Genomic DNA, 24,814 nt, shown 5'->3' with positions numbered 1-24,814 from the left:
AGTGAGTGGATAGGCTGCATTCTCAGTGATGTCACTGGCTCCTAGTGAGTGGATAGGCTGCATTCTCAGTGATGTCACTGGCTCCTAGTGAGTGGATAGGCTGCATTGTTTCTTGGTTTAGCACACACAAAGGCTGCCTGTGCGTCATGGATCTGATAATTTGCCTATCACACTGAGCAAACGGATGTGTTGCTATGAAGCATGACTCATGTCCATGTGTTATAAGGTGGCAGAGTTTTGCATTGTATTATGTGAACTGGGGATGGCCATGCACCAGTGATAGTCATCAGCCATGTGAATAAGACAGAGGCCCTCATTCAGAGGCGCTCGCAAAATGCGAGCGCTCGTTCTGAATGTGGGCGGCCGCTTGTATTTTGTAGTGCGGCCTCCTGGTCGGTAGCTAAGCTGTGGGCTACCACCCACAGCTTTAGCGACCAACCAGGTTGATGGTCACGATGGGCAAGACCATCGCGACCATCGGGGCTTGCGACGAGACCCTAAGGTTGGGTCTCGGCAACCGCAAGCCGCAGGGAGCTTCCTGCTCTGATCGAGCAGAAAGCTCCCCACTGACATCACTGCTGATGTCAGTGCGGCCGCCCACAAAACGGCAGGCGTTCCGAAAGGAACGCCTCCGTTTGTCAAACCACCCCCCCGCCATGCCTACAAAACGGGTCAAGCTGTCGATCAACATCGACAGTCGCCCCTCTTGTAGTGAGCTCCAGAGCGAGAGAATTTCTCTCTCGCTCCGGGGCTTGTGCACGCAGGGCCTAAACATCGACCCGCTTGCGAGCGCTCAGCGCTTGCGAGCAGGTCTGAATGAGGTCCAATGTGTGTTGCAGTGATTGCCACAGGGTATTTCTATGGTAAGATTTAACACCAAACATTGTAAAATACAACAATAACATTTAGTAGTATCAGTAACTCAGATGTAAATATTTACCATTGAAACATTCCAAAGTCCATTACATTGCAGCAATACAGACCAGGTGGTGGAGATAGCAAGATGGCTGATATATGGGAAGTGAGATCATTCTCAGGATAATCTGTTCCTATGGGGCCTATTTATCTATTACTATTTGCGGGGTTTTTTCGGACGGTACCTGCAAATATTAAGTATCCCCTGTATATATCTATATGGGACTGCAGAAGGTATTGGAGATATCTGCTACTATATCCAATTTTCGATTCCGAAGCAGCCCCTATAGGTTTGTATGGGGCCTGCCTAATTGCAGGATTTACCAAGCTCCGTAATGCTTCGCCTGGCCCCAGTAGCTAACTCCATCTCGCATTGGTGTTAGCCATTGTTGTCTATGGGCTACAGATTGCAAAAAGAACCGTGAGAGGTCTGTAGCATCCCTCCTCGCTACTCTTCACAAGTCCCGGGCTCTGCGCTTGTCGCGCTTCGACATGGGAGTCTTTTTCTAAAGTGTTTTTTGCAAAAGATTCCCACGTTGAAATGCTTTAAGCGTCGTGGCCTGAGTATGGATTATTTTTCCTTTTCCATGGGCCTCACATCGGGCCTGATTCAGCAAACAACGCAAGTGAGAGAACGCCGCGGTGCGAGCCGATGTTTGCGATCTGCGCATGACGCTAGGTTGCTGAGCACGGTAAGGGCTCTCTCATAGGGGCCTATTCATTAAACGTAAAAATTCTCTGGAGATAATTAGGTTTAGGACTCTCATGGAGTTCTAGCTAATTATAGGTGGAATTCATCATTCCACCTCTCCATAAGTATCTATTCCGGTACCTGTCATTTTTGCGATGACAGCTTTTCGGGATATAGATACTTTTCCTGCCTACACTACCTTATCGTGTCTGGAAACAGTGCTGCGCATGCGCTGTTACATCTGTAAAACCAGCGCATGCGCAGCACTGCCTACAGATGCGTTAAGTTTCGTACCCCCCCCCGACCCCCTCCGCTCACCTTCCCCCCCCCCCGACTTACCTGTCCGCGCAGCAGCCTCCGGCTCCGTCCTGCTGGTCTGTCATGTGGTTTCCCAGCAGAGCACATGACAGATTAGAAAAAAATAATAATAATTTTTTCTTTTTCTAAACTTTCTTGTGCTCTGCTGGGAAACCACATGACAGACCAGCAGGACGGAGCCTGAGGACGGAGCAGAGCGCCGGAGGGACTCGTCAGGGGACCTGCACACGCGGATACAGGTAAGTGGATTCTGCTATTCGCCACCTCACAGTGGCGAATAGTAACTGCATCAAATTCCGAAAATTGATAATTTTCGGAATTTGATGAATACCATAATTTCCACATCCCCATACTAATGTACTAATGTACCCATACTAATGTACTAATGTATGGGGAGTGTGGAAATTAACGCAGGGGGACTTAGCAAGGAGATATCTGTGATATCTCCTGTGCTAAGTGGCTACATGAATACCAAAATAACGTTATTTAAGGAAAATGTCCTTAAAAACGTTATTTTAGTGTTGATGAATAGGCCCCATAGTATGTAGGGAGCCCGCAGAGACCTTTGATATTGATTGACAGGAAGTGACGTTTGTGAGTGGTGACAGTTGGGTGGTCAGCCAAACGCAGACGTGCCTGTGCGTTCGCAGGCTGTTAAAGGGGCGTTCATAAATGAATCTCAGCGGCGCCGCATGCAGCCAGGCGCCTGTCTGCGTGCAGGAATCTCTCAAGTCCTGCGGCAGAGTCAGGTCTACCCTTAGCTTACACGCAGCTTCGATGGCACTCGAAGTTCCCGATGTTTATGCTGTTAATCACGGTATAGGTGGGCGGCTGTATGTTTTGCTGGGTGTCTCTGTGCGTATGCACTGATTAGTATATTCTCACAGCGGCTGGGTGTGTGCGTCTGCTAGCGTGCGTTCCTTGCTGAATCAGGCCCTTTATCCAATAGATTAAAAACATAAAAAGCCCTTGCAAGAACAAGCATGACCACCAGAGGGCAGTGTACCCCCATAAAACGATATCTGTTGTGCAACATAGTTTGTAGGCTATACCAGAGCACAATTTATATACACTGTACCATATATGCTTCTTTTATATGTAGGTTATGCATACGTCAAAAGTGTTGTATCCTACAAAACAGTAAGGTAGAAGAACATTCACATGAATCCTGCATTTACCTTTGTGTTGTTCCTTTTCAATTATGTTATATCTGATAAAGGGCTTCTCAGTGCTACATGAATAGACCCCATAGTCTCCACTGGTGGTTGATGTTTTAAGCAGAGCGGAGACGTGGGCTAGTGGAGAATTTCCCCATTACCGCCAATCAGCTTCTACCTATCATTTTATAGAATGTACTTGATAAATGCTACCTTAAAGCTGATTGGTTGCTATGGGCAACTTCGCCACTCTTTCCTCTACATGATACATGAACCCCATTGTTGCTATAACAGCGAAACCTGAGATAATTGGTGCCCTGAACTGGACGTTTCTCCATTACACGTGTGTAGTGATTATAGGGGGTGAGAAGTGGGTAAAATCCCCAATTCTATAAAAATTCCAATTAAAGGGTCTTCTGAGGCTCCGTAATAAATGTTACAAACAGCAGCCCTGGGGCAGGGAGCTGACACGTATTGTCACATCCAGTAATGGAGCTAATTCTTGTCCTCTCACAGAGTGTTCCATTCTGTCACAATGTGTCCCCGGGAAGGGGGGGGTCCGGGAGGGGGGGGTCCAGCAGCGTCGTTCCTAAATCAGCACTAACAGGATTTTGATCCAGACAAAGTTCCTAATACGGTATCTGAATCATTCGCTGATCGCCCGCTGCCTCTTGTGAAATGTGATGCTGACGTGCGTAGACAGCTGGGCACAGACAGGCTATATTGTCCCACGTCTCTGATAACAGGGAGGCAGCTGTGAATGGGTTAATGGGCGTCATCCTGCTGTGTACACATAACAGACATTATTTCCCTCTTACTCGTGTGACCAGCCAGCCGTGTCCGAGGCCACATCGCTAAATCACAATAAAATGTCTCACTCATAATGCCCCAAACTCGCCACTTCCACCGGGAAATCTTCCGAAAAGCGGGATTGTGGCCAAGCGCACCCTGGAATATATTGTACTACGGCTATGACCTGTGTGACCCTTGTTCACACAACGAGGGATCATTCCTACTACACGATACTAAATAATGTTCATTCTGCTTAACACACATCATGGAGGATCAACTTAGAGAAGCTGGGGGCAACAGACGCCCTTACAATAAGTTCACAAATATGAGGGGGAGGTGATGAAAGAGACAGGAGCAGAATATGGAGGTCAACGGCCCGTAGTAGGGAGATAAGTTACCAATGTATCTTATAAAGAAAATATTATAACTTCTGGTTTTAAATTAGAGGTAATAGTTATGGTTTCTTTACAGGCCAATTACCTCCATTATCTGCTTTCTCTACATTACAGGAAACCCCCCAACATGGCCCCTCCCACCAGGTACACAATGCTCTACTCCTGGGCTTCCCACGTACACACCCTCCAACATGGCCCCTCCCTACAGGTACACAATGCTCTACTCCTGGGCTTCCCGAGTACACACCCTCCAACATGGCCCCTCCCACCAGGTACACAATGCTCTACTCCTGGGCTTCCCGCGTACACACCCTCCAACATGGCCCCTCCCACCAGGTACACAATGCTCTACTCCTGGGCTTCCCGCGTACACACCCTCCAACATGGCCCCTCCCACCAAGTACACAGTGCTCTACTCCTGGGCTTCCCGCGTACACACCCTCCAACATGGCCCCTCCCACCAGGTACACAATGCTCTACTCCTGGGCTTCCCGCGTACACACCCTCCAACATGGCCCCTCTCACCAAGTACACAGTGCTCTACTCCTGGGCTTCCCGCGTACACACCCTCCAACATGGCCCCTCCCTACAGGTACACAATGCTCTACTCCTGGGCTTCCTGAGTACACACCCTCCAACATGGCCCCTCCCACCAGGTACACAATGCTCTACTCCTGGGCTTCCCGCGTACACACCCTCCAACATGGCCCCTCCCACCAGGTACACAATGCTCTACTCCTGGGCTTCCCATGTACACACACCCCAACATGACCCCTCCCACCAGGTACACAATGCTCTACTCCTGGGCTTCCTACTTACACACCCTCCAACATGACCCCTCCCACCAGGTACACAATGCTCTACTCCTGGGCTTCCCGCGTACACACCCTCCAACATTGCCCCTCCCACCATGTACACAGTGCTCTACTCCTGGGCTTCCCGTGTTCACACCCTCCAACATGGCCCCTCCCTACAGGTACACAATGCTCTGCTCCTGGGCTACCGGCGTACACACCCTCCAACATGGCCCCTCCCTACAGGTACACAGTGCTCTGCTCCTGGGCTACCGGCGTACACACCCTCCAACATGGCCCCTCCCTACAGGTACACAGTGCTCTGCTCCTGTGCTTCCAACTTACAACCCCCCCCCAACATGACCCCTCCCACCGGGTACAGAATGCTCTACCCCTGGGCTTCCCGCGTACACACCCTCCAACATGGCCCGTCCCTACAGGTACAGAATGCTCTGCTCCTGGGCTTCCCGCATACACACCCTCCAACATGACCCCTCCCACCAGGTACACAATGCTCTACTCCTGGGCTTCCCGGGTGCACACCCTCCAACATGGCCCCTCCCACCAGGTACACAATGCTCTACTCCTGGGCTTCCCGGGTGCACACCCTCCAACATGGCCCCTTCCACCAGGTACACAATGTTCTGCTCCTGGGCTTCCCACTTACACCCCTCCAACATGGTCATTCCCACCATGTACACAGTGCTCTGCTCCTGTGCTTCCAATTTACACGCCCCCCCAACATGGCCCCTCCCACCAGGTACACCATGCTCTGCTCCTGGGCTTCCCACGTACACACCCTCCAACATGGCCCCTCCCACCATGTACATAATGCTCTGCTCCTGGGCTTCCCACGTACACACCCTTCAACATGACTCCTCCCACCAGGTACACAATGCTCTGCTCCTGGGCTTCCTACTTACACCCCCTCCAACATGGCCCCTCCCACCAGGTACATAATGCTCTGCTCCTGGGCTTCCCACGTACACACCCTTCAACATGACTCCTCCCAACAGGTACATAATGCTCTGCTCCTGGACTTCAAGCTTACACCCCCTCCAACATGGCCCCTCCCACCAGGTACATAATGCTCCGCTCCTGGACTTCCCACTAATAAACCCCCCCAGTTCGACCCTCTCCACTAGGTACTGTACCCTTAGACTTCCCCTTTCATGTATGATTGCAGTTACCTGCATTCGTTCAACTATATAAAGAGATATATATATATATATATATATATATATACACAGGGCTATTTTTCTGGGGTTCAGGAACTGTGGGTAGAGCTTCTGGGGGTTGGTTTATAGAAAAACAATTATATATATATATATTCTATATACATCTATATGGTATTTAGAAAAGAGGGCACTCAAAAGGGCCTGTAAACTAAAACTTATCTCATGGAAATAAACATTTTGGCCCAGGACGGTTATTGAGAGGTTCAGGAACTGAGGACCTTATTCAGATCCGCTCGCTAGGATGCGTTCGGACACAGCCAGCCGATTGTTTGCATTATGCCCATGCATCGCAATGCGCGTGCGCGAACCAGTGCGAGCGATCGGGAAGCTGAATGAGTGACAGATGATGCAATGAGCCATTTGTGGGTGGTGACAGGGGCTGGCCGATAGATACGGGGGAGTGGAGGTGCGAACGCAGGCGTGCCTGAGCGTCTTAATGCCGTTTCAGAGGCGTACACGTCACTTGGTAGCATTCACTCGCAGTGCTTGTGACACTCGATGTTACCGAAGGTTGCATACACTTCCTGAATATGACATGCGCAAGTGGGCGTCTTAAGACAGACTTGTGGGCGTCTGCATAGACAATGCGATTGCATGCTAAGACATAGTGTGCGTGCTTATGCCTTGCCGTGCGATCGCCTGCCTTGCAGAATTTGCATACGCATCTAGCGTGCGAACGCATCTAGCGAGCCAGTCTGAATCAGGTCCTGAGTTGCTTACAAATAGCCCTGTATTATAAAGGCACAGTCGTGTCCTTATATTAAGGCTGCATCTAAAAAAACAGATTTCTCCATAGAGAATTCCGGAGGGGGGGGGCATGGTGTTTAAGTGATTACACCTCAAAAGCTATAGAAGGTATCGGGCTCAAATTTGGCATGGGCGTGTAGAACTGTCGCTCGGTGCTGAATGCCAAATTTCAGGTCAAAAACATAAAAAATGAGGATTTGGGAGTAATCTAAACCTCCAGCTGTCACTTTTTTCTGACACTCTCAATTAGGATAACTTTTCTGCTGTTCTCTATGGGGGATTTTTGGGAAGGCATAACTCGGGGTAGGGGGGCAAATTTAGACTTGGGGTTTGTTTTATTAGGTAGTTATCGTGCCAGGGTACGTGCTTTTGGGGTTCAGGTAAATTAGAAATATATATATATATATATATATATATATATATATATATGAGATGTGTGGTTCGGTTTTGTTAAAAAACCGAACACACCTGAACTTTGGGGTTTTGAGTTGTATCGAGTCCCAGCTCGGATCACTTTAGGGGTTGTGACAGTAAAACCAATTCTCGGCTCTAGTCTGCTGTAAATTCAGATTTAATCCTGGGTTTTGGATTGCATGGAAACAGGTCCAAGTGCCATGAATTTATCTGTCTATATCAATTATGAAAGAAATCCAAAACCAAAACAGAAAATAAGCAAAAAATAAGTATGTGTGTGTGTGTGTATATATATATTATATATATATATTATACACACACAGTACACAAATAGATACACACACAATGTATTTCAATCTGTTGATGGTCTGGGCCCTGTTGCCATAGTAGTACGGTCTCTGGTCACTTTGTCTCTATACTGAAGGTGACATTGGTCATTCTTCAGGTTCTCATCTTTCAGCGCTGGGATTAGCAGCAGCCGCACTGTCGTCTGTTCATTGTCAGCGCTCTAAAAATAGTGATTTCCAGCGAAGGGGGAGATTACAAAATGACCCTTTCCCTGTAGGGCGCAGTGGTGCCACCGTCTGGCAGAGAAGAAAATGACGTCTGAATATTACTACTGCACTGGTAAATCTCCCCACAGCAATGATTGCCAACTGGTCCTGACTACTGGGAATTTAATGCTGACCTGTAACAACTATTTTGTGTGCTAAATGTAATTATAGGTGTAAGATATGACTGTGTGTACTGTATTACATTGTATTGATTGAGGGTAAATTGTATATTAGTTATTCCCAGTCATAATGGGGGTGTGATGTGCTGAATAGAGACCATACATAACATGGTATAAAGAAATATGGATTATAATAGTGGTAATCCCAAGATTGGAGTATGTGCTATAAAGTGTAAGCATGCGAGCAGGGCCCTCCAACCTTTGAGTCTTGTTTTATTACTGTATTATTCCCAATTGTAAAGCACAACAGAATATTCAGGCGCTATATAACTGTTAATAATAACTGTTTACAGAGGCCGCCAGCTGGGAACAGAGGGCCTGATTCAGAGCCGCTCGTAAGCGGCCGCTCGTTCACTCCGAGCGATGTTCGCACATCTGCGCATGCGTATGGGTTGTAATGCGCATGCGCCAACCAGTCAGTGCGGTCAGAAATCGTGTTCGCAAAATTGCGAGTGCCTGCTAATTTGAGTGACAGAATGAGGCGTTTGTGGGTGGTAACAGGGGAAGGTGCTTGAAAACGGGGAGTGGAGATCCGAATGCAGGCGTGCCAAACGGTCAAAACGGGCGTTTTAAGGGTGTGCATAATTAACAAAGCAGCGTCATCGACCACGTCACTTGGTTGTTTCTTAGCCTGAACTGTTCACATGATTGCGGTAGGAAAATCCAACCACAAGCACTGCGAGCAGTTCATACGCCTTTCGATGTACTCGATTAATCAAATAGCGGAGATGACGTATGATGCGAGCGGCCAGGGGGCGTCTTTACAAAATAGCGAGCGCATGTTTCGTTCACTCGCTCAGACATAGAGGCGTCAACAGACCGCAAAGAGCGAGCACTCAATTTAAATAGCCGGCCCCTTTTTCCGAACGAGCGAGCGCAAATAGCGTCCGGCTCTGAATCAGGCCCAGAATTCCTCTGGATGTTCTCCCTCTAATAGACGTCTTCTGTGCATAGGAAAAAAATCTCCCCCTTAAATATTATCAGTTCTGATAGTTTTATAAATGTTTATCTCTATATAATGTATACGACTGATATTTATAGAGACAATTATTTATTTTAGGTTAGCAGGACACTGTGGGGTCTACTTATCAAAGAATATTTGTGGAATATCCCCCGAAAACACCCGCAAATATGAAGGATCCCTGGAATTTATCTACGGGACACCGCGACAGATATTAGAGTTTTCTACTCTGATTCCCCATATTCAACAGTAAAAGCAGCTGACATAGGTTCCTATGAGGTCTGCCAATTGCATCATTTGTTATTTCACCTATAAGCAATAAGAAAATATAATTTTCAGGTCTAAAACCTGATAATATATGGGCCTTTAAATATCTGTCACTCCCTCTATGTGTGTGTGTGTTTAAATTGATCCTTAACAAATGTATTAACCAGAATCTCATCGCGGCACACGGCCGGACCCCTCTTTATCACACAGGGGCACCAACCTCCGTATATCCTGGGTGACCAGTTCTGTGCGTCCTGCAGGGAATAAGACTCAGACACTCAGTGAAGATACAAAGTATTTAAAATATAACAACAATGGAAAAATACAATCTATGTACAACAGAGAAGGAGACCGCGCAGGCTGTGACTTTACAGGGAACACATTCGCTTGTAGTGTATATACTGTATAGTGTATAGTACTCGTCCTTATTACACCTGACTCATCCAGGCACCCGATATAGTCACTCTTATTTACCCTCTTACAGCCGATGCATTCACATATGCAAACACATAATAATATATATATATATATATATATATACATATATATATTATATATATATTTTATTATCTACTTTATCACTTACTCAGGGGCTGATGCCAGTCAGGGTGAAATGGGCATAAATTACACCCGAACACAGGAAGGCATTGCAACGGCTACACTGGGAATGCGCTGGGGATGTGGCCATGTTTTCCACCTCTTCCTCACATGCAGGAAGCCAGTTTGAATCATTTAAACAGCTAAAATCCCACCTAATACAGCAGAAACAGCCGCCCATGCTGCATAGGCAAAAACAAAGCATAAAAGGTATAAACACGGTCGCAAAAGCAAATCCTGTGGCCGGGCAACGAAGGAAGCGGCAAATCGTTGTCACCTGATTGTCTACTTAGCAGCCAATCACAAACAGCTGGCTAGATACGGCGACCATCATCAGCTGGTACTTGCACGCACCTTTGACCGTATACGGCTTTTGCAGGCGTACTTCTGTCACGGTGTTGGCAAGAGCGTGAACACATCCTTACTGTACGTGGCCTCCATCAGACCACCCCCATCGCGCCTTTCCAGAGCAGCCACTAAAGGCAGGTGGGAATGGGGAGAAGTTAGACGTCTGTGTGGACGCATATGCGCAGAGCGGTCTTACTGGCGTGGGGCTCGCCCTGCATCAGCCCCTCCATATATGTTCACTTTGATCCACCCTCTTACACCGGATTCATTCCCACTCAGAAACACGCTTACGTAACGTTATCTGTGTATAAGGCGCTCGGTGGCGCCATGCAGATGTGACGCAGAATGACATAACAGGATTTATTGTTAGATCCTAGAAAAGGTTTTCTGGAATGTCCACAACAGAAAGTGTCCATGTGACGCACACACACACCAGCCATCGCTGCCGCACACACACACGCACACACAACACTCGTGTCCAGCTCACAGCTGTGCGGAAGGACTATGGATCACACCAGGGTCACCGCCGCGCCTGATGCGTCCATACTAATCGTGAATACAGGGTTTGGAAAAAAAACTGACAGAGTCTGGGGCACAACGCAGAGACTACGCGGCGGTGGCGGTGCGGTTCCGGCTCCTCCTGGCCGCTTCGCCACATCATCTATATTTTGATCTCAGTTCGGAAAGTCTGGTGGTCCGTGTGCTTGGCCGGGGTCCTCTCGGCCTTGACGGTCAGTATGCCGTCCTCCCCCAGGTCTGAAGTCACCGTGGTGGGGTCCACATCTTCGGGGAGCTGGCACTTGTGGGTGAAGGTGTTCATGATGGTCCCGTCTGCGGCCAGCTTAGGGGCAAGGGAGAAGAGGCAGAGTAGTTAAACATTGGCATAAAGAGTCACAAATGTCAGGGGGCTAGAGGGGTCTTCTCACCCTCCCGGGTCAAATTAAATTGCTAATAAGAGGAGAGATTATTACTGAGCTGCAAATTTGTAACGACAAAACAACAGCAACATTTCCATACACACACATATATCACACACACAGGGAGATTATCACATGTATCACACATATATATCACACACATGCAACAGCTACCAAATACATATCACACACACACAGGGAGATTATCACATGTATCACACATATATATCACACACATGCAACAGCTACCACATACATATCACACACACACAGGGAGATTATCACATGTATCACACACATGCAACAGCTACCACATACATATCACACACACAGGGAGATTATCACATGTATAACACATATATATCACACACAGGGAGATTATCGATGTATCACACATATACATCACACACATGCAGCAGCTATCACATATATATGACACACACAGGGAGATTATCACATGTATCACACATGCAGCAACTATCACATATATATCACACACATGCAGTAACTATCACACACAGGGAGATTATCACATGTATCACACACATATATCACACACATGCAGCAACTATCACATACATATCACACACATAGGGAGATTATCACATGCATCACACATACAGTCAGGTGCATAAATATTGGGACATTGACAGAATTTTCATAGTTTGGCCTCTAGTCACCACCACAATGGCTTTGAAATGAAACAAACAAGATGTGCTTTACCTGCAGACTTTCAGATTTAATTTGAGGGTAATTACATCATTTCAAAGCCATTGTGGTGGTGAATAGAGGCCAAAATATGAAAATTCTGTCAATGTCCCAATATTTATGCACCTGACTGTATATATCACACACATGCAGCAACTATCATAAACATATCACACACATAGGGAGATTATCACATGTATCACACATGCAGCAACTATCATATACATATCACACACACAGGGAGATTATTACATGCATCACACATATATATCACACACATGCAGCAACTATCACAAACATATCACACACATAGGGAGATTATCACATGTATCACACATGCAGCAACTATCATAAACATATCACACACATAGGGAGATTATCACATGTATCACACATGCAGCAACTATCATATATATATCACACACATGCAGCAACTATCATATACATATCACACACACAGGGAGATTATTACATGCATCACACATATATATCACACACATGCAGCAACTATCACAAACATATCACACACATAGGGAGATCACATGTATCACACATGCAGCAACTATCACATACATACCACACACAGGGAGATTATCAAATGCATCACACGTATATATCACACACATGCAGCAACTATCACAAACATATCACACACATAGGGAGATCACATGTATCACACATGCAGCAACTATTACATATATATCACAGACATGCAGCAACTATCACATACATACCACACACAGGGAGATTATCACATGCATCACACGTATATATCACACACATGCAGCAACTATCACAAACATATCACACACATAGGGTGATTATCACATGTATCACACATGCAGCAACTATTACACATATATATCACACACATGCAGCAACTATCACATACATATCACACACATAGGGAGATCACATGTATCACACATGCAGCAACTATCACATAAATATCACACACATGCAGTAACTATCACATACATATCACACACACAGGGAGATAATCACATGCACCACACATATATATCACACACATGCAGCAGCTATCACATACATATCACACACACACACAGGGAGATAATCACATGCACCACACATATATATCACACACATGCAGCAGCTATCACATCACATACATATCACACACAGGGAGATTATCACATGTATCACACATGCAGCAACTATCACATACATATCACACACATAGGGAGATTATCACATGTATCACACATGCAGCAACTACTACATATATATCACACACATGCAGCAGCTATCACATACATATCACACACATAGGGTGATTATTACATGTATCACACATGCAGCAACTATCACACATATATATCACACACATGCAGCAACTATCACATACATATCACACACACAGGGAGATTATCACATGTATCACACATGCAGCAACTATCACATATATATCACACACATGCAGCAGCTATCACATACATATCACACACACAGGGAGATTATCACATGTATCACACATATATATCACACACATGCAGCAGCTATCACATATATATGACACGCACAGAGAGATTATCACATGTATCACACATATATATCACACACATGCAGCAACTATCACATATATATCACACACAGGGAGATTATCACATGTATCACACATGCAGCAACTATCACATACATATCACACACAGGGAGATTATCACATGTATCACACACATATATCACACACATGCAGCAACTATCACACATATATCACACGCATGCAGCAACTATCACATACATATCACACACAGGGAGATTATCACATGTATCACACATGCAGCAACTATTACATATATATCACACACATGCAGCAACTATCACATACATATCACACACATAGGGAGATTATCACATGTATCACACATATATATCACACACATGCAGCAGCTATCACATATATATGACACGCACAGAGAGATTATCACATGTATCACACATATATATCACACACATGCAGCAACTATCACATATATATCACACACAGGGAGATTATCACATGTATCACACATGCAGCAACTATCACATATATATCACACACGGAGATTATCACATGTATCACACATGCAGCAACTATCACATACATATCACACACAGGGAGATTATCACATGTATCACACACATATATCACACACATGCAGCAACTATCACATATATATCACACACATGCAGCAACTATCACATACATATCACACACATAGGGAGATTATCACATGCATCACACATACAGTCAGGTGCATAAATATTGGGACATTGACAGAATTTTCATAGTTTGGCCTCTAGTTACCACCACAATGGCTTTGAAATGAAAGAAACAAGATGTGCTTTACCTGCAGACTTTCAGATTTAATTTGAGGGTAATTACATCATTTCAAAGCCATTGTGGTGGTAACTAGAGGCCAAACTATGAAAATTCTGTCAATGTCCCAATATTTATGCACCTGACTGTATATATCACACACATGCAGCAACTATCATAAACATATCACACACATAGGGAGATTATCACATGTATCACACATGCAGCAACTATCATAAACATATCACACACATAGGGAGATTATCACATGTATCACACATGCAGCAACTATCATATATATATCACACACATGCAGCAACTATCATATACATATCACACACACAGGGAGATTATTACATGCATCACACATATATATCACACACATGCAGCAACTATCACAAACATATCACACACATAGGGAGATTATCACATGTATCACACATGCAGCAACTATCACACATATATATCACACACATGCAGCAACTATCACATACATATCACACACACACAGGGAGATAATCACATGCACCACACATATATATCACACACATGCAGCAACTATCACAAACATATCACACACATAGGGAGATCACATGTATCACACATGCAGCAACTATCACATATATATCACACACATGCAGCAACTATCACATACATATCACACACATAGGGAGATTATCACATGTATCACACATGCAGCAACTATCACATATATATCACACACATGCAGCAGCTATCACATACATATCACACACATAGGGAGATTATCACATGTATCACACATGCAGCAGCTATCACATACATATCACACACACAGGGAGATAATCACATGCACCACACACACATATATCACACACATGTAGCAACTATCACATACATATCACACACACAGGGAGATTATCACATGTATCACACACATATATATCACACACATGCAGCAGCTATCACATACATATCACACACATAGGGAGATTATCACATGTATCACACATGCAGCAACTATCACATACATATCACACACATGCAGCAACTATCACATACATACCACACATACATACCACACTATCACATATACTTTATATCACACACACACACAGAGGGAGATTATCACATGTATCACACACACAGCAACTATCACATATATCACACACACACACTCACCAACACTCACACACACACAGCAACTATCACATATATCACACACACTCACCAACACTCACCAACACTCACACACACACAGCAACTATCACATATCACACACACACACACACACACACACACACACACACACACACACACACACACACACACCAACACTCACACACACAGCAACTAACACATATATCACACACACAGCAACTAACACAGACACCTGATTCGGACGCGCGGCAGATGTCGGGAGCAGTGGAGAGATTTGTGTTACTGCAAATGCGCTTAAGTTGCACCGTGTCCCGATTGTGTCTGCACAAAGTCACAATTGCAATGTCAGGCGCACGCAGTGAGAAGTGTACTGAAGATGAAGTGGGCGTTCCTGAGAGTGGGCGTCTCAGTCCTGGTGGTGTATAGGGACGGACCAGGCGGTATCTCGGCGTGTACGGATAATGAGAGTGGGCGTCTCAGTCCAGGTGGCGTATAAGGACGGACCAGGCGGTATCTCAGTGTATATGGATAATGAGAGTGGGCGTCTCAGTCCTGGCGGCGTATAGGGACGGACCAGGCGGTATCAGCGTATATGGATAATGAGAGTGGGCGTCTCAGTCCTGGCGGCGTATAGGGACGGACCAGGCGGTATCAGCGTATATGGATAATGAGAGTGGGCGTCTCAGTCCTGGCACACTCATACACCCGGATGTATACAATATAACTACATCTATCACACACAGGAATATAGGGAAATGATCACTCCTATAGATAACCTCATTAATGCCTCCATACATCACACATCAATATGGCCGCCTCACTCACCTTCTCAGCGTGGACTTCGATCTGGTTGTTGGATGTGGTGACGATAATGTCCTCTGGGGAGAAATCTCTGACATCTACAGCGAACTGATAGGTGTTCCCCAAAGTCTTCACATTCTGAGCCGCCCCGGAGCCGGCTGCTGGGAGAACAGGTCAGTCAGTCACCATTACAGCCTCAGCCATGTCACATATCCAATACATGATGTATTATACACTGTCTGCCTCACTGGGGCCGCTCTGTAATGTACTGCATAAGCATGGGTACCCCCACAATCAGAACTGGGGGTATAGGGGTCTACTTACTAAGCAGTGTTAGGAGACAGAGTGAAAAGTGATAAGAAAGTGATAAGGTGCCAGCCAATCAGCTCCCAACTGTCATTTTTCAAACACAGCCTGTGAGATGGCAGTTGGGAGCTGATTGGCTGACACCTTATCACTTTCTTATCACTTTTCACTCTGGGCCTGATTCAGACCCGCTCGCGAGCGCTGAGCGCTCGCAAGCAGGTCGATGTTGGCCCAGTGCGCATGACGGAGCCGGCTCCATCGTGCGCATGCGCGAGACCCAGATAGCGACGGGTAAGCCGTTGCTCCGGGTCTCGTACCAAAGGGGGCGTGCTGTCGATGGTGAGTGACAGCACTCCCCCTTTGGTGAGCGGGCCGGGGGCGTGGCTGCCCAGACAGAGGCGTTCCCATGGGAATGCCTACCGTCTGGGGCCGGCCCCACTGGCATCACAAGTGATGTCAGTGGGAGTGCTTTTGGCTCTGATAGAGCCAAAAGCACTTCTGGGCTTCCGGCAACGAGACCCTACCACAAGGGTCGCGTCGCAAGCCCGATGGTCGCTCGCTATAGCTGTAGGCCGTTCTGCAAAACCAGAGGGCCGGCCCTGATTCAGAGCGAGAGCTCTGTCAGAGCGTCCGGCTCTGAATCAGGCCCTCTATTCCTGCACATAGCATGCAGTGGACCTACCAATACTCTGTTCCTGCACATAGCGGGTAGTGGTGCTACTACACACTATTTCTGCACAGACCGTGTATCTGCACCAAGTAGGTAGTGAAAGTGCACAGCCTTTGTATTGTATATTGGTGCTGGCATGCCAGGAACTCATCATTTACATTGCCTGCTATGGGGTCTATATACTAAGCAGTGTTAGGAGACGCCTCTGTCTGGGCAGCCACGCCCCCGGCCCGCTCACCAAAGGGGGCGTACTGTCACTCACCATCGACAGCACGCCCCCTTTGGTACGAGACCCGGAGCAACGGCTTACCCGTCGCTATCCGGGTCTCGCGCATGCGCACGATGGAGCCGGCTCCGTCATGCGCACTGGGCCAACATCGACCTGCTTGCGAGCGCTCAGCGCTCTCGAGCGGGTCTGAATCAGGCCCAGAGTGAAAAGTGATAAGAAAGTGATAAGGTGCCAGCCAATCAGCTCCCAACTGTCATCTCACAGGCTGTGTTTGCAAAATGACAGTTAGGAGCTGATTGGCTGGTACCTTATCACTTTTCACTCTGTCTCCTAACACTGCTTAGTAAATAGACCCCTATGTGTTAGAAGGAGTGCGCGCCTGTGGTGCCTTCCCCCCAGCATCCTGTAGGTGGAGCTGAGCCGGCGGTCACTAGGACCCAGCGCAGCTAAGTCAGGACTCAGGAGGAGTCCGACCTCTGACAACAATAACTGCAAGTATCCTGTACCACCACCGATACACAGAGAGACATACAGGGGCTATCATCCACTGGTACATTCGCATTACCCTATATTCCACGCACATTGCCTACCACTGTTACACCTGTGAGATCCGCTTGTCCTGTGTAACTTGCTCTTCTGCCAGATTACAATAAATGTAAGAACTGGATGAGCATACCACGTGTGGCCTAAACGCCACCAGCACCTGAGTTACACAAAACTATACCATCAGCGTATTATCCAATACAAGTGTACCTGGATTTAACGCCATATCTGCACCAGGCACAATCTGTTTTGCATATGTGTGACAGTGCACTCTGCTATTACTATCTGCTGTCACCCTACACTCTGATAATACTACGGGCAGGAACTATTGTATAACGGTGTCTGTAGCCACACCCACTTCCCCATAGCCACACTCAGGGCCCCGTTCAGAGACATACGCAAATCCGACATTTAGCGCACATCTCCGACGTTTAGAGCACATCTACGTCTAGCGCACATCTCCAAAGCTTAGTGCACATCTCCGATGTTTAGCGCACATCTCTGACACTTAGCGCACATCTCCGACATCTAGCGCACATCTCCGACATCTAGCGCACATCTCCGACATCTAGCGCACATCTCCAAAGCTTAGTGCACATCTCCGATGTTTAGCGCACATCTCCGACGCTTAGCGGTCTGTGCAGACAGAACGGGTCCTACGATCTCGCTCACAGTCCCCGCTTAGCTGCAGCATGAATGTTGCAGCGTTTGGGGGGGCGTATTTGGCCACCGTTCCCGGAAATGGGGGGCGTAATTCCCGTTTCTGGGAGGGACGAGGCCAGGATCTGCGTCGGTGGATGCAGATTTCTTGGCCATGTTACTGGTGACACCACCCAGGACCTTCAGAATCAGGTCTCCAGGTGCCACATGAATAGGATTGTCCAGGCTGCCCTTTGACAAAGTTGTTTCTAGCCTATCTACTTGTGAGCTGGTCAGTATAAATGGGATATTCCAGCCATAAGGCAACACAGAAAAGTATGAAATAAATCATCTTGTCTCCAGCTGGGGAATATATAATAAGACAATGACCCCGGCTGCTTCACTGCCCTCTGTAGAAGTGGTGCAACAATAGGGGCAGCCTGGTGCGCCTTTCCTGCACATAACTCAGCACTGCCACTGCGTTCTCACCTGTTATACCTGCGCTTTGTACAGTGGTGACATACTGGTGACTTACCCAAGAAGCCCCCTCCGCTGGGACCACAGCACTGGGCATATGCACAGTGCAAAGCGATTACTCCCAGCACAGTTTGTACTCATTGCACTATATAATAAATAAATAAATATATATATATATATATATATATATAAAATAGATGGAGGAGATACATTGCTTTGTGGTGTCAGTATCAGATCTCAGCACTGTTGGCCCCCACTTGCCTGAGAATCCCAGGGGGTCTCCATGGGGTCTTCTGAATTTGCCGAAATCCTGGCTGAAGATGCCCAGAGTCTTGTCCATGAATGGCTCCCGGGGCTGCCCGCCGGAGGAGGAGGAGGAGGAGGAGGAGGAGGAGGACGTCTGCTTGTAGCTGTGAGCCGAGCGGAAGGCAGACGACGATTGCAGGTTCATGGAAACAGGCGCCGGGAGCGATGGGTGAGGCGAGGCCTGGCTGCTGCTGCCTGGGTCTGGCTGCTGCTGGCGATGCCTCCCTCATCCCGGGGCTTATATAGTGGCTCCCTCCCAGCAGCATCCCCGGCCCCGGCTATATTTAGCCGCCTGCAGCATCTCTCCGGCAGCTGTGGAAAGTTTCTGTGCTGAGAGGTGGCTCCGAGCCTCCCGTGTCCCTGTGACCTCATACCTCAGATAGGCCGTAATACTGCCCCATGCACCCCGGGGAGGGGGATTTCCAGCTCTCATACACCGAGGGCAGGACATGTCCAATACACTGACATCCTCTATTATTCCTGTATATCACCTGTCTCTGAGGCTCTCTATTACCCCCTCCTAGCTCTCTGCCAGTCTCTCTGTGTGACTGCACTCTCATTATCCTGTCTCTGAGACTCTCTATTACCCCCTCCTACAGTAGCTCTCTGCCCCTCTCTCTGTGTGACTCTCTATTATTTCCTCCTCTCTCTCCCCCTCTCTCTGTGTGACTGCACTCTCATTATCCTGTCTTTGAGACTCTCTATTACCCCCCCTCTCTCTCTGCCCCTCTCTCTGTTTGACTGCACTCTAATTATCCTGTCTCTGAGACTCTCTATTACCCCCTCCTCTCTGTCTGCCCCTCTCTGTGTGACTGCACTCTCATTATCCTGTCTCTGAGATTCTCTATTACCCCCTCTCTCTGCCCCCTCTCTGTGTGACTGTTCTCTCATCCTGTCTTTGAGACTCTCTATTACCCCCTCCTCTCTGTCTGCCCCTCTCTGTGTGACTGCACTCTCATTATCCTGTCTCTGAGATTATCTATTACCCCCTCTCTCTGCCCCCTCTCTGTGTGACTGCACTCTCATCCTGTCTTTGAGACTCTCTATTACCCACCTCTCTCTCTCTTCCCCTCTCTCTGTGTGACTGCACTCTCATAATAATTTTCCTGTCTCTGAGACTCTCTATTACCCCCCCTCTCTCTCTGCCCCTCTCTCTGTTTGACTGCACTCTCATTATCCTGTCTCTGAGACTCTCTATTACCCCCTCCTCTCTCTCTCTCTTCCCCTCTCTCTGTGTGACTGCACTCTCATAATCATTTTCCTGTCTCTGAGACTCTCTATTACCCCCCCTCTCTCTCTGCCCCTCTCTCTGTTTGACTGCACTCTCATTATCCTGTCTCTGAGACTCTCTATTACCCCCCTCCTCTCTGTCTGCCCCTCTCTGTGTGACTGCACTCTCATTATCCTGTCTCTGAGATTATCTATTACCCCCTCTCTCTGCCCCCTCTCTGTGTGACTGCACTCTCATCCTGTCTTTGAGACTCTCTATTACCCCCTCCTCTCTCTCTGCCCCTCTCTCTGTGTGACTGCACTTTCATTTTCCTGTCTTTGAGACTCTCTATTACCCCTCTCTCTCTGCCCCTCTCTCTGTGTGACTGCACTCTCATCCTGTCTCAGAGACTCTCTATTACCCCCCTCTCTCTCTGCCCCTCTCTCTGTGTGACTGCACTCTCATCCTGTCTCTGAGACTCTCTATTATCCCCCTCCTCTCTGTCTGCCCCTCTCTGTGTGACTGCACTCTCATTATCCTGTCTCTGAGATTATCTATTACCCCCTCTCTCTGCCCCCTCTCTGTGTGACTGCACTCTCATCCTGTCTTTGAGACTCTCTATTACCCACCTCTCTCTCTCTTCCCCTCTCTCTGTGTGACTGCACTCTCATAATAATTTTCCTGTCTCTGAGACTCTCTATTACCCCCCCTCTCTCTCTGCCCCTCTCTCTGTTTGACTGCACTCTCATTATCCTGTCTCTGAGACTCTCTATTACCCCCTCCTCTCTCTCTCTCTCTTCCCCTCTCTCTGTGTGACTGCACTCTCATAATCATTTTCCTGTCTCTGAGACTCTCTATTACCCCCCCTCTCTCTCTGCCCCTCTCTCTGTTTGACTGCACTCTCATTATCCTGTCTCTGAGACTCTCTATTACCCCCCTCCTCTCTGTCTGCCCCTCTCTGTGTGACTGCACTCTCATTATCCTGTCTCTGAGATTATCTATTACCCCCTCTCTCTGCCCCCTCTCTGTGTGACTGCACTCTCATCCTGTCTTTGAGACTCTCTATTACCCCCTCTTCTCTCTCTGCCCCTCTCTCTGTGTGACTGCACTTTCATTTTCCTGTCTTTGAGACTCTCTATTACCCCTCTCTCTCTCTGCCCCTCTCTCTGTGTGTGCATTCTCATCCTGTCTCTGAGACTCTCTATTACCCCCTCCTCTCTCTCAGCCCCTCTCTCTGTGTGACTGCACTCTCATTTTCCTGTCTCTGAGACTCTCTATTACCCCCTCCTCTCTCTCTGCCCCTCTCTCTGTGTGACTGCACACTCATTATCCTGTCTCTGAGACTCTCTATTACCCCCTCCTCTCTCTCTCTACCCCTCTCTGTGTGACTGCACACTCATTATCCTGTCTCTGAGACTCTCTATTACCATCTCCTCTCTCTCTCTGCCCCTCTCTGTGTGACTGCACTCTCATTATCCTGTCTCTGAGACTCTCTATTACCCCTCTCTCTCTGCCCCTCTCTCTGTGTGACTGCACTTTCATTTTCCTGTCTTTGAGACTCTCTATTACCCCTTCCTAGCTCTCTGCCCCTCTCTCTGTGTGACTGCACTCTCATTATTCTGTCTCTGAGACTCTCTATTACCCCCTCATAGCTCTCTTCCCCTCCCTCTGTGTGACTACACTTTCATTATCCTGTCTTTGAGACTCTCTATTACCCCCTCTCTCTCTCTGCCCCTCTCTCTGTGTGACTGCACTCTCATTATCCTGTCTCTGAGACTCTCTATTACCCCCTCCTCTCTGCCCCTCTCTCTGTGTGACTGCACTCTCATTATCCTGTCTCTGAGACTATTACCTCCTCCTCTCTCTCTGCCCCTCTCTCTGTGTGACTGCACTCTCATTATCCTGTCCCTGAGACTCTCTATTACCCCCTCCTCTCTCTCCTAGCAATAACAATTTGAGGAGATGGTACAAAACTTGGGTACACAGTAGACGATATGTCGTCCGATCCTGTGGATTGGAGCGACTATCAGGCACATTGTCTAGTGAGTACCCATGATATGCGCGCTCCCAGTGCCTGTTAGCGTCATACCCATTCGGCCCTACTGCAGGAGCCGACTGGGAATGTCGCTAACGATACCATGGCGCGTCCCTCCCCCTCTGTCAGACCCTGCATCGGCAAGTGTGTATGCACTTGCCGCATACTGGGTCCCGTCGCCGGCGATATCGGACTCTGGCCCTGATTCAGAGCCGGACGCTCTGACAGAGCGCTCGCTCTGAATCAGGGCCGTCCTTCTGAATTTTTAGAGCGGCCTCCTGGCCGCTCGTATAGCTGTGGGTGACCACCCACAGCTATAGCGAGCGGCCAGGAAGATGGTCGTGATGGTCAAGACCATTGCGACCATCGGGCTTGCGACGAGACCCTTGTGGTAGGGTCTCGTTGCCGCAAGCCCTGGAGTGCTTTTGGCTCTATCAGAGCCGAAAGCACTCCCACTGACATCACTTGTGATGTCAGTGGGGCCGGCCCCAGACGGTAGGTGTTCCCATGGGAACGCCTCCGTCTGGCCAGCCACGCCCCCGCCACACCCACCAAAGGGGGCGTGCTGTCACTCACCATCGACAGTACGCCCCCTTTGTAGCGAGACCCATAGCGACGGCTTGCCCGTCGCTATCCGGGTCTCGCGCATGCGCACGACGGAGTCGGGTCCGTCCTGCACATACGCACTGGGCCAACATCGACCAGCGCTCGCGAGCGGGTCTGAATTAGGCCCTCTGTACACATCGGCTAATGTGTACCCAGCTTTACACAGATCACTGACAGATGTTTGCCTGTAGGACTCAGACGGCCTCCCTATCTGTGCCTAATACCCCCCTGGACTCTGGAGGAGGCAGATCTTGGTGTTAGTGACATGCCCAAGGCTCTGGCCTCCATGAAGTAACTTTTTTGGCCCCTTTAGCACACGCTTCTATTTTGGATGTGGCGTGACAATAACAAACCCTCCACCTCTCACATGGAAACAGCCCTTGTGGCTCGTAATCCGGACCCCTCTTGTTTTTGGAAAATGCTGCTCTGTATAATCCTTTTGTACTCAGCTGTGCAATGTGCTGGCGCTTTATAAATAGACTGTTATATTATAATGGAAGATTACAATGCTATAAGGTCAAACAGTCTCCGTACACACTCACTGGATCTGCGGCAGAGCTGGTGGCAAACTGGGCTAAATTATTGTATAGTAGTAAGATTCAGCCAAAACGTACAATACTTCATACAGTATGCAGGGCCTACATTGCGAGATGCGTCAGCTTTGGCGCCAGATAAGCGAAAAGTCACGAACGTTCATTTACACCTGCCAGCCAGTTACCCACCAGTGTGTGTTTGGAGTGTGGGAGAAAATCGAAGGACTCGTAAAAAAACGCAAATAAACACGTTGACAACAGTCATATAATTCAGTCTGTATGAAATGACAATGGGCTGCTTGGCCAGCTACTAGCTACAACCCAATCCGATCTCGGGGCCTAATTCAGCAGTGGTCGTTGATGCATTGCTGAACGCAGATGCCTGACAATCTGCGCAGGCGCCATAACCGTTCTGATTGGATAAGACTGGATCTGATTGGACGAGACTGGATCTTATTATAGAAAAATGGATCTGCATGGATGAGACAGGACCTGATAGACTGGATCTGATTGGATGAGAATGAATCTGACTGGATGAGACTGTACCAGAATGGATGAGACTGCTTCTGATTTTATAAGAATAGATCTCATTGGATGAGACTGGACCTTATTGGTTCAGACTGGATCTGATTGGAAGATACTGGGCCTGATTGGATGAGACTGGATCTGATTGGAGACGACTGGACCTGATAGACTGGATCTGATTGGATAAGAATTAATCTGATTGGATAAGACTGGACCTGATAGACTGTATCTGATTGGATGAGCCTGGACCAGATTGGATGAGACTGGATCTGAATGATGTGTAAAAAGTAGATAAAATAATCCAACTAACACCACAAACTTGTGCACAATGCTTCACTCAACAGCAGTAGGGCAGTGATTCCCAGGCACAAAGGCAAATATACTGCCTTCTGTTACAGTTCAATATTTCATATTTTGACTCATCAGTCCAGAGCACCTGCTTGCAAGCTTGGGGCTGCATTTCAGCAAATGGAGTTGGGGAT

General features: G+C 47.6%; 1 protein-coding gene across 1 annotated transcript; it reads right to left on the bottom strand.

Annotated features, from left to right (window-relative positions):
• Positions 1-9,704: 9,704 nt before the first annotated feature.
• On the bottom strand, positions 9,705-19,804 carry HSPB7 (heat shock protein family B (small) member 7). Its single transcript, XM_088463225.1, has 3 exons — positions 19,379-19,804; positions 16,278-16,411; positions 9,705-11,208 (listed from the first exon to the last, which is right to left on the bottom strand). Exons 1-3 carry the CDS (start codon positions 19,566-19,568, stop codon positions 11,029-11,031), a joined length of 504 nt encoding a protein of 167 aa, XP_088319351.1. The 5' UTR covers positions 19,569-19,804; the 3' UTR covers positions 9,705-11,028.
• Positions 19,805-24,814: the final 5,010 nt, after the last annotated feature.

The sequence above is a fragment of the Taudactylus pleione genome, unplaced genomic scaffold (assembly GCF_031769625.1).
Source record: "Taudactylus pleione unplaced genomic scaffold, aTauple2 ptg001334l, whole genome shotgun sequence".
Lineage (NCBI taxonomy): Eukaryota > Metazoa > Chordata > Amphibia > Anura > Myobatrachidae > Taudactylus > Taudactylus pleione.
This window is presented reverse-complemented; position numbering and strand designations above follow the sequence as displayed.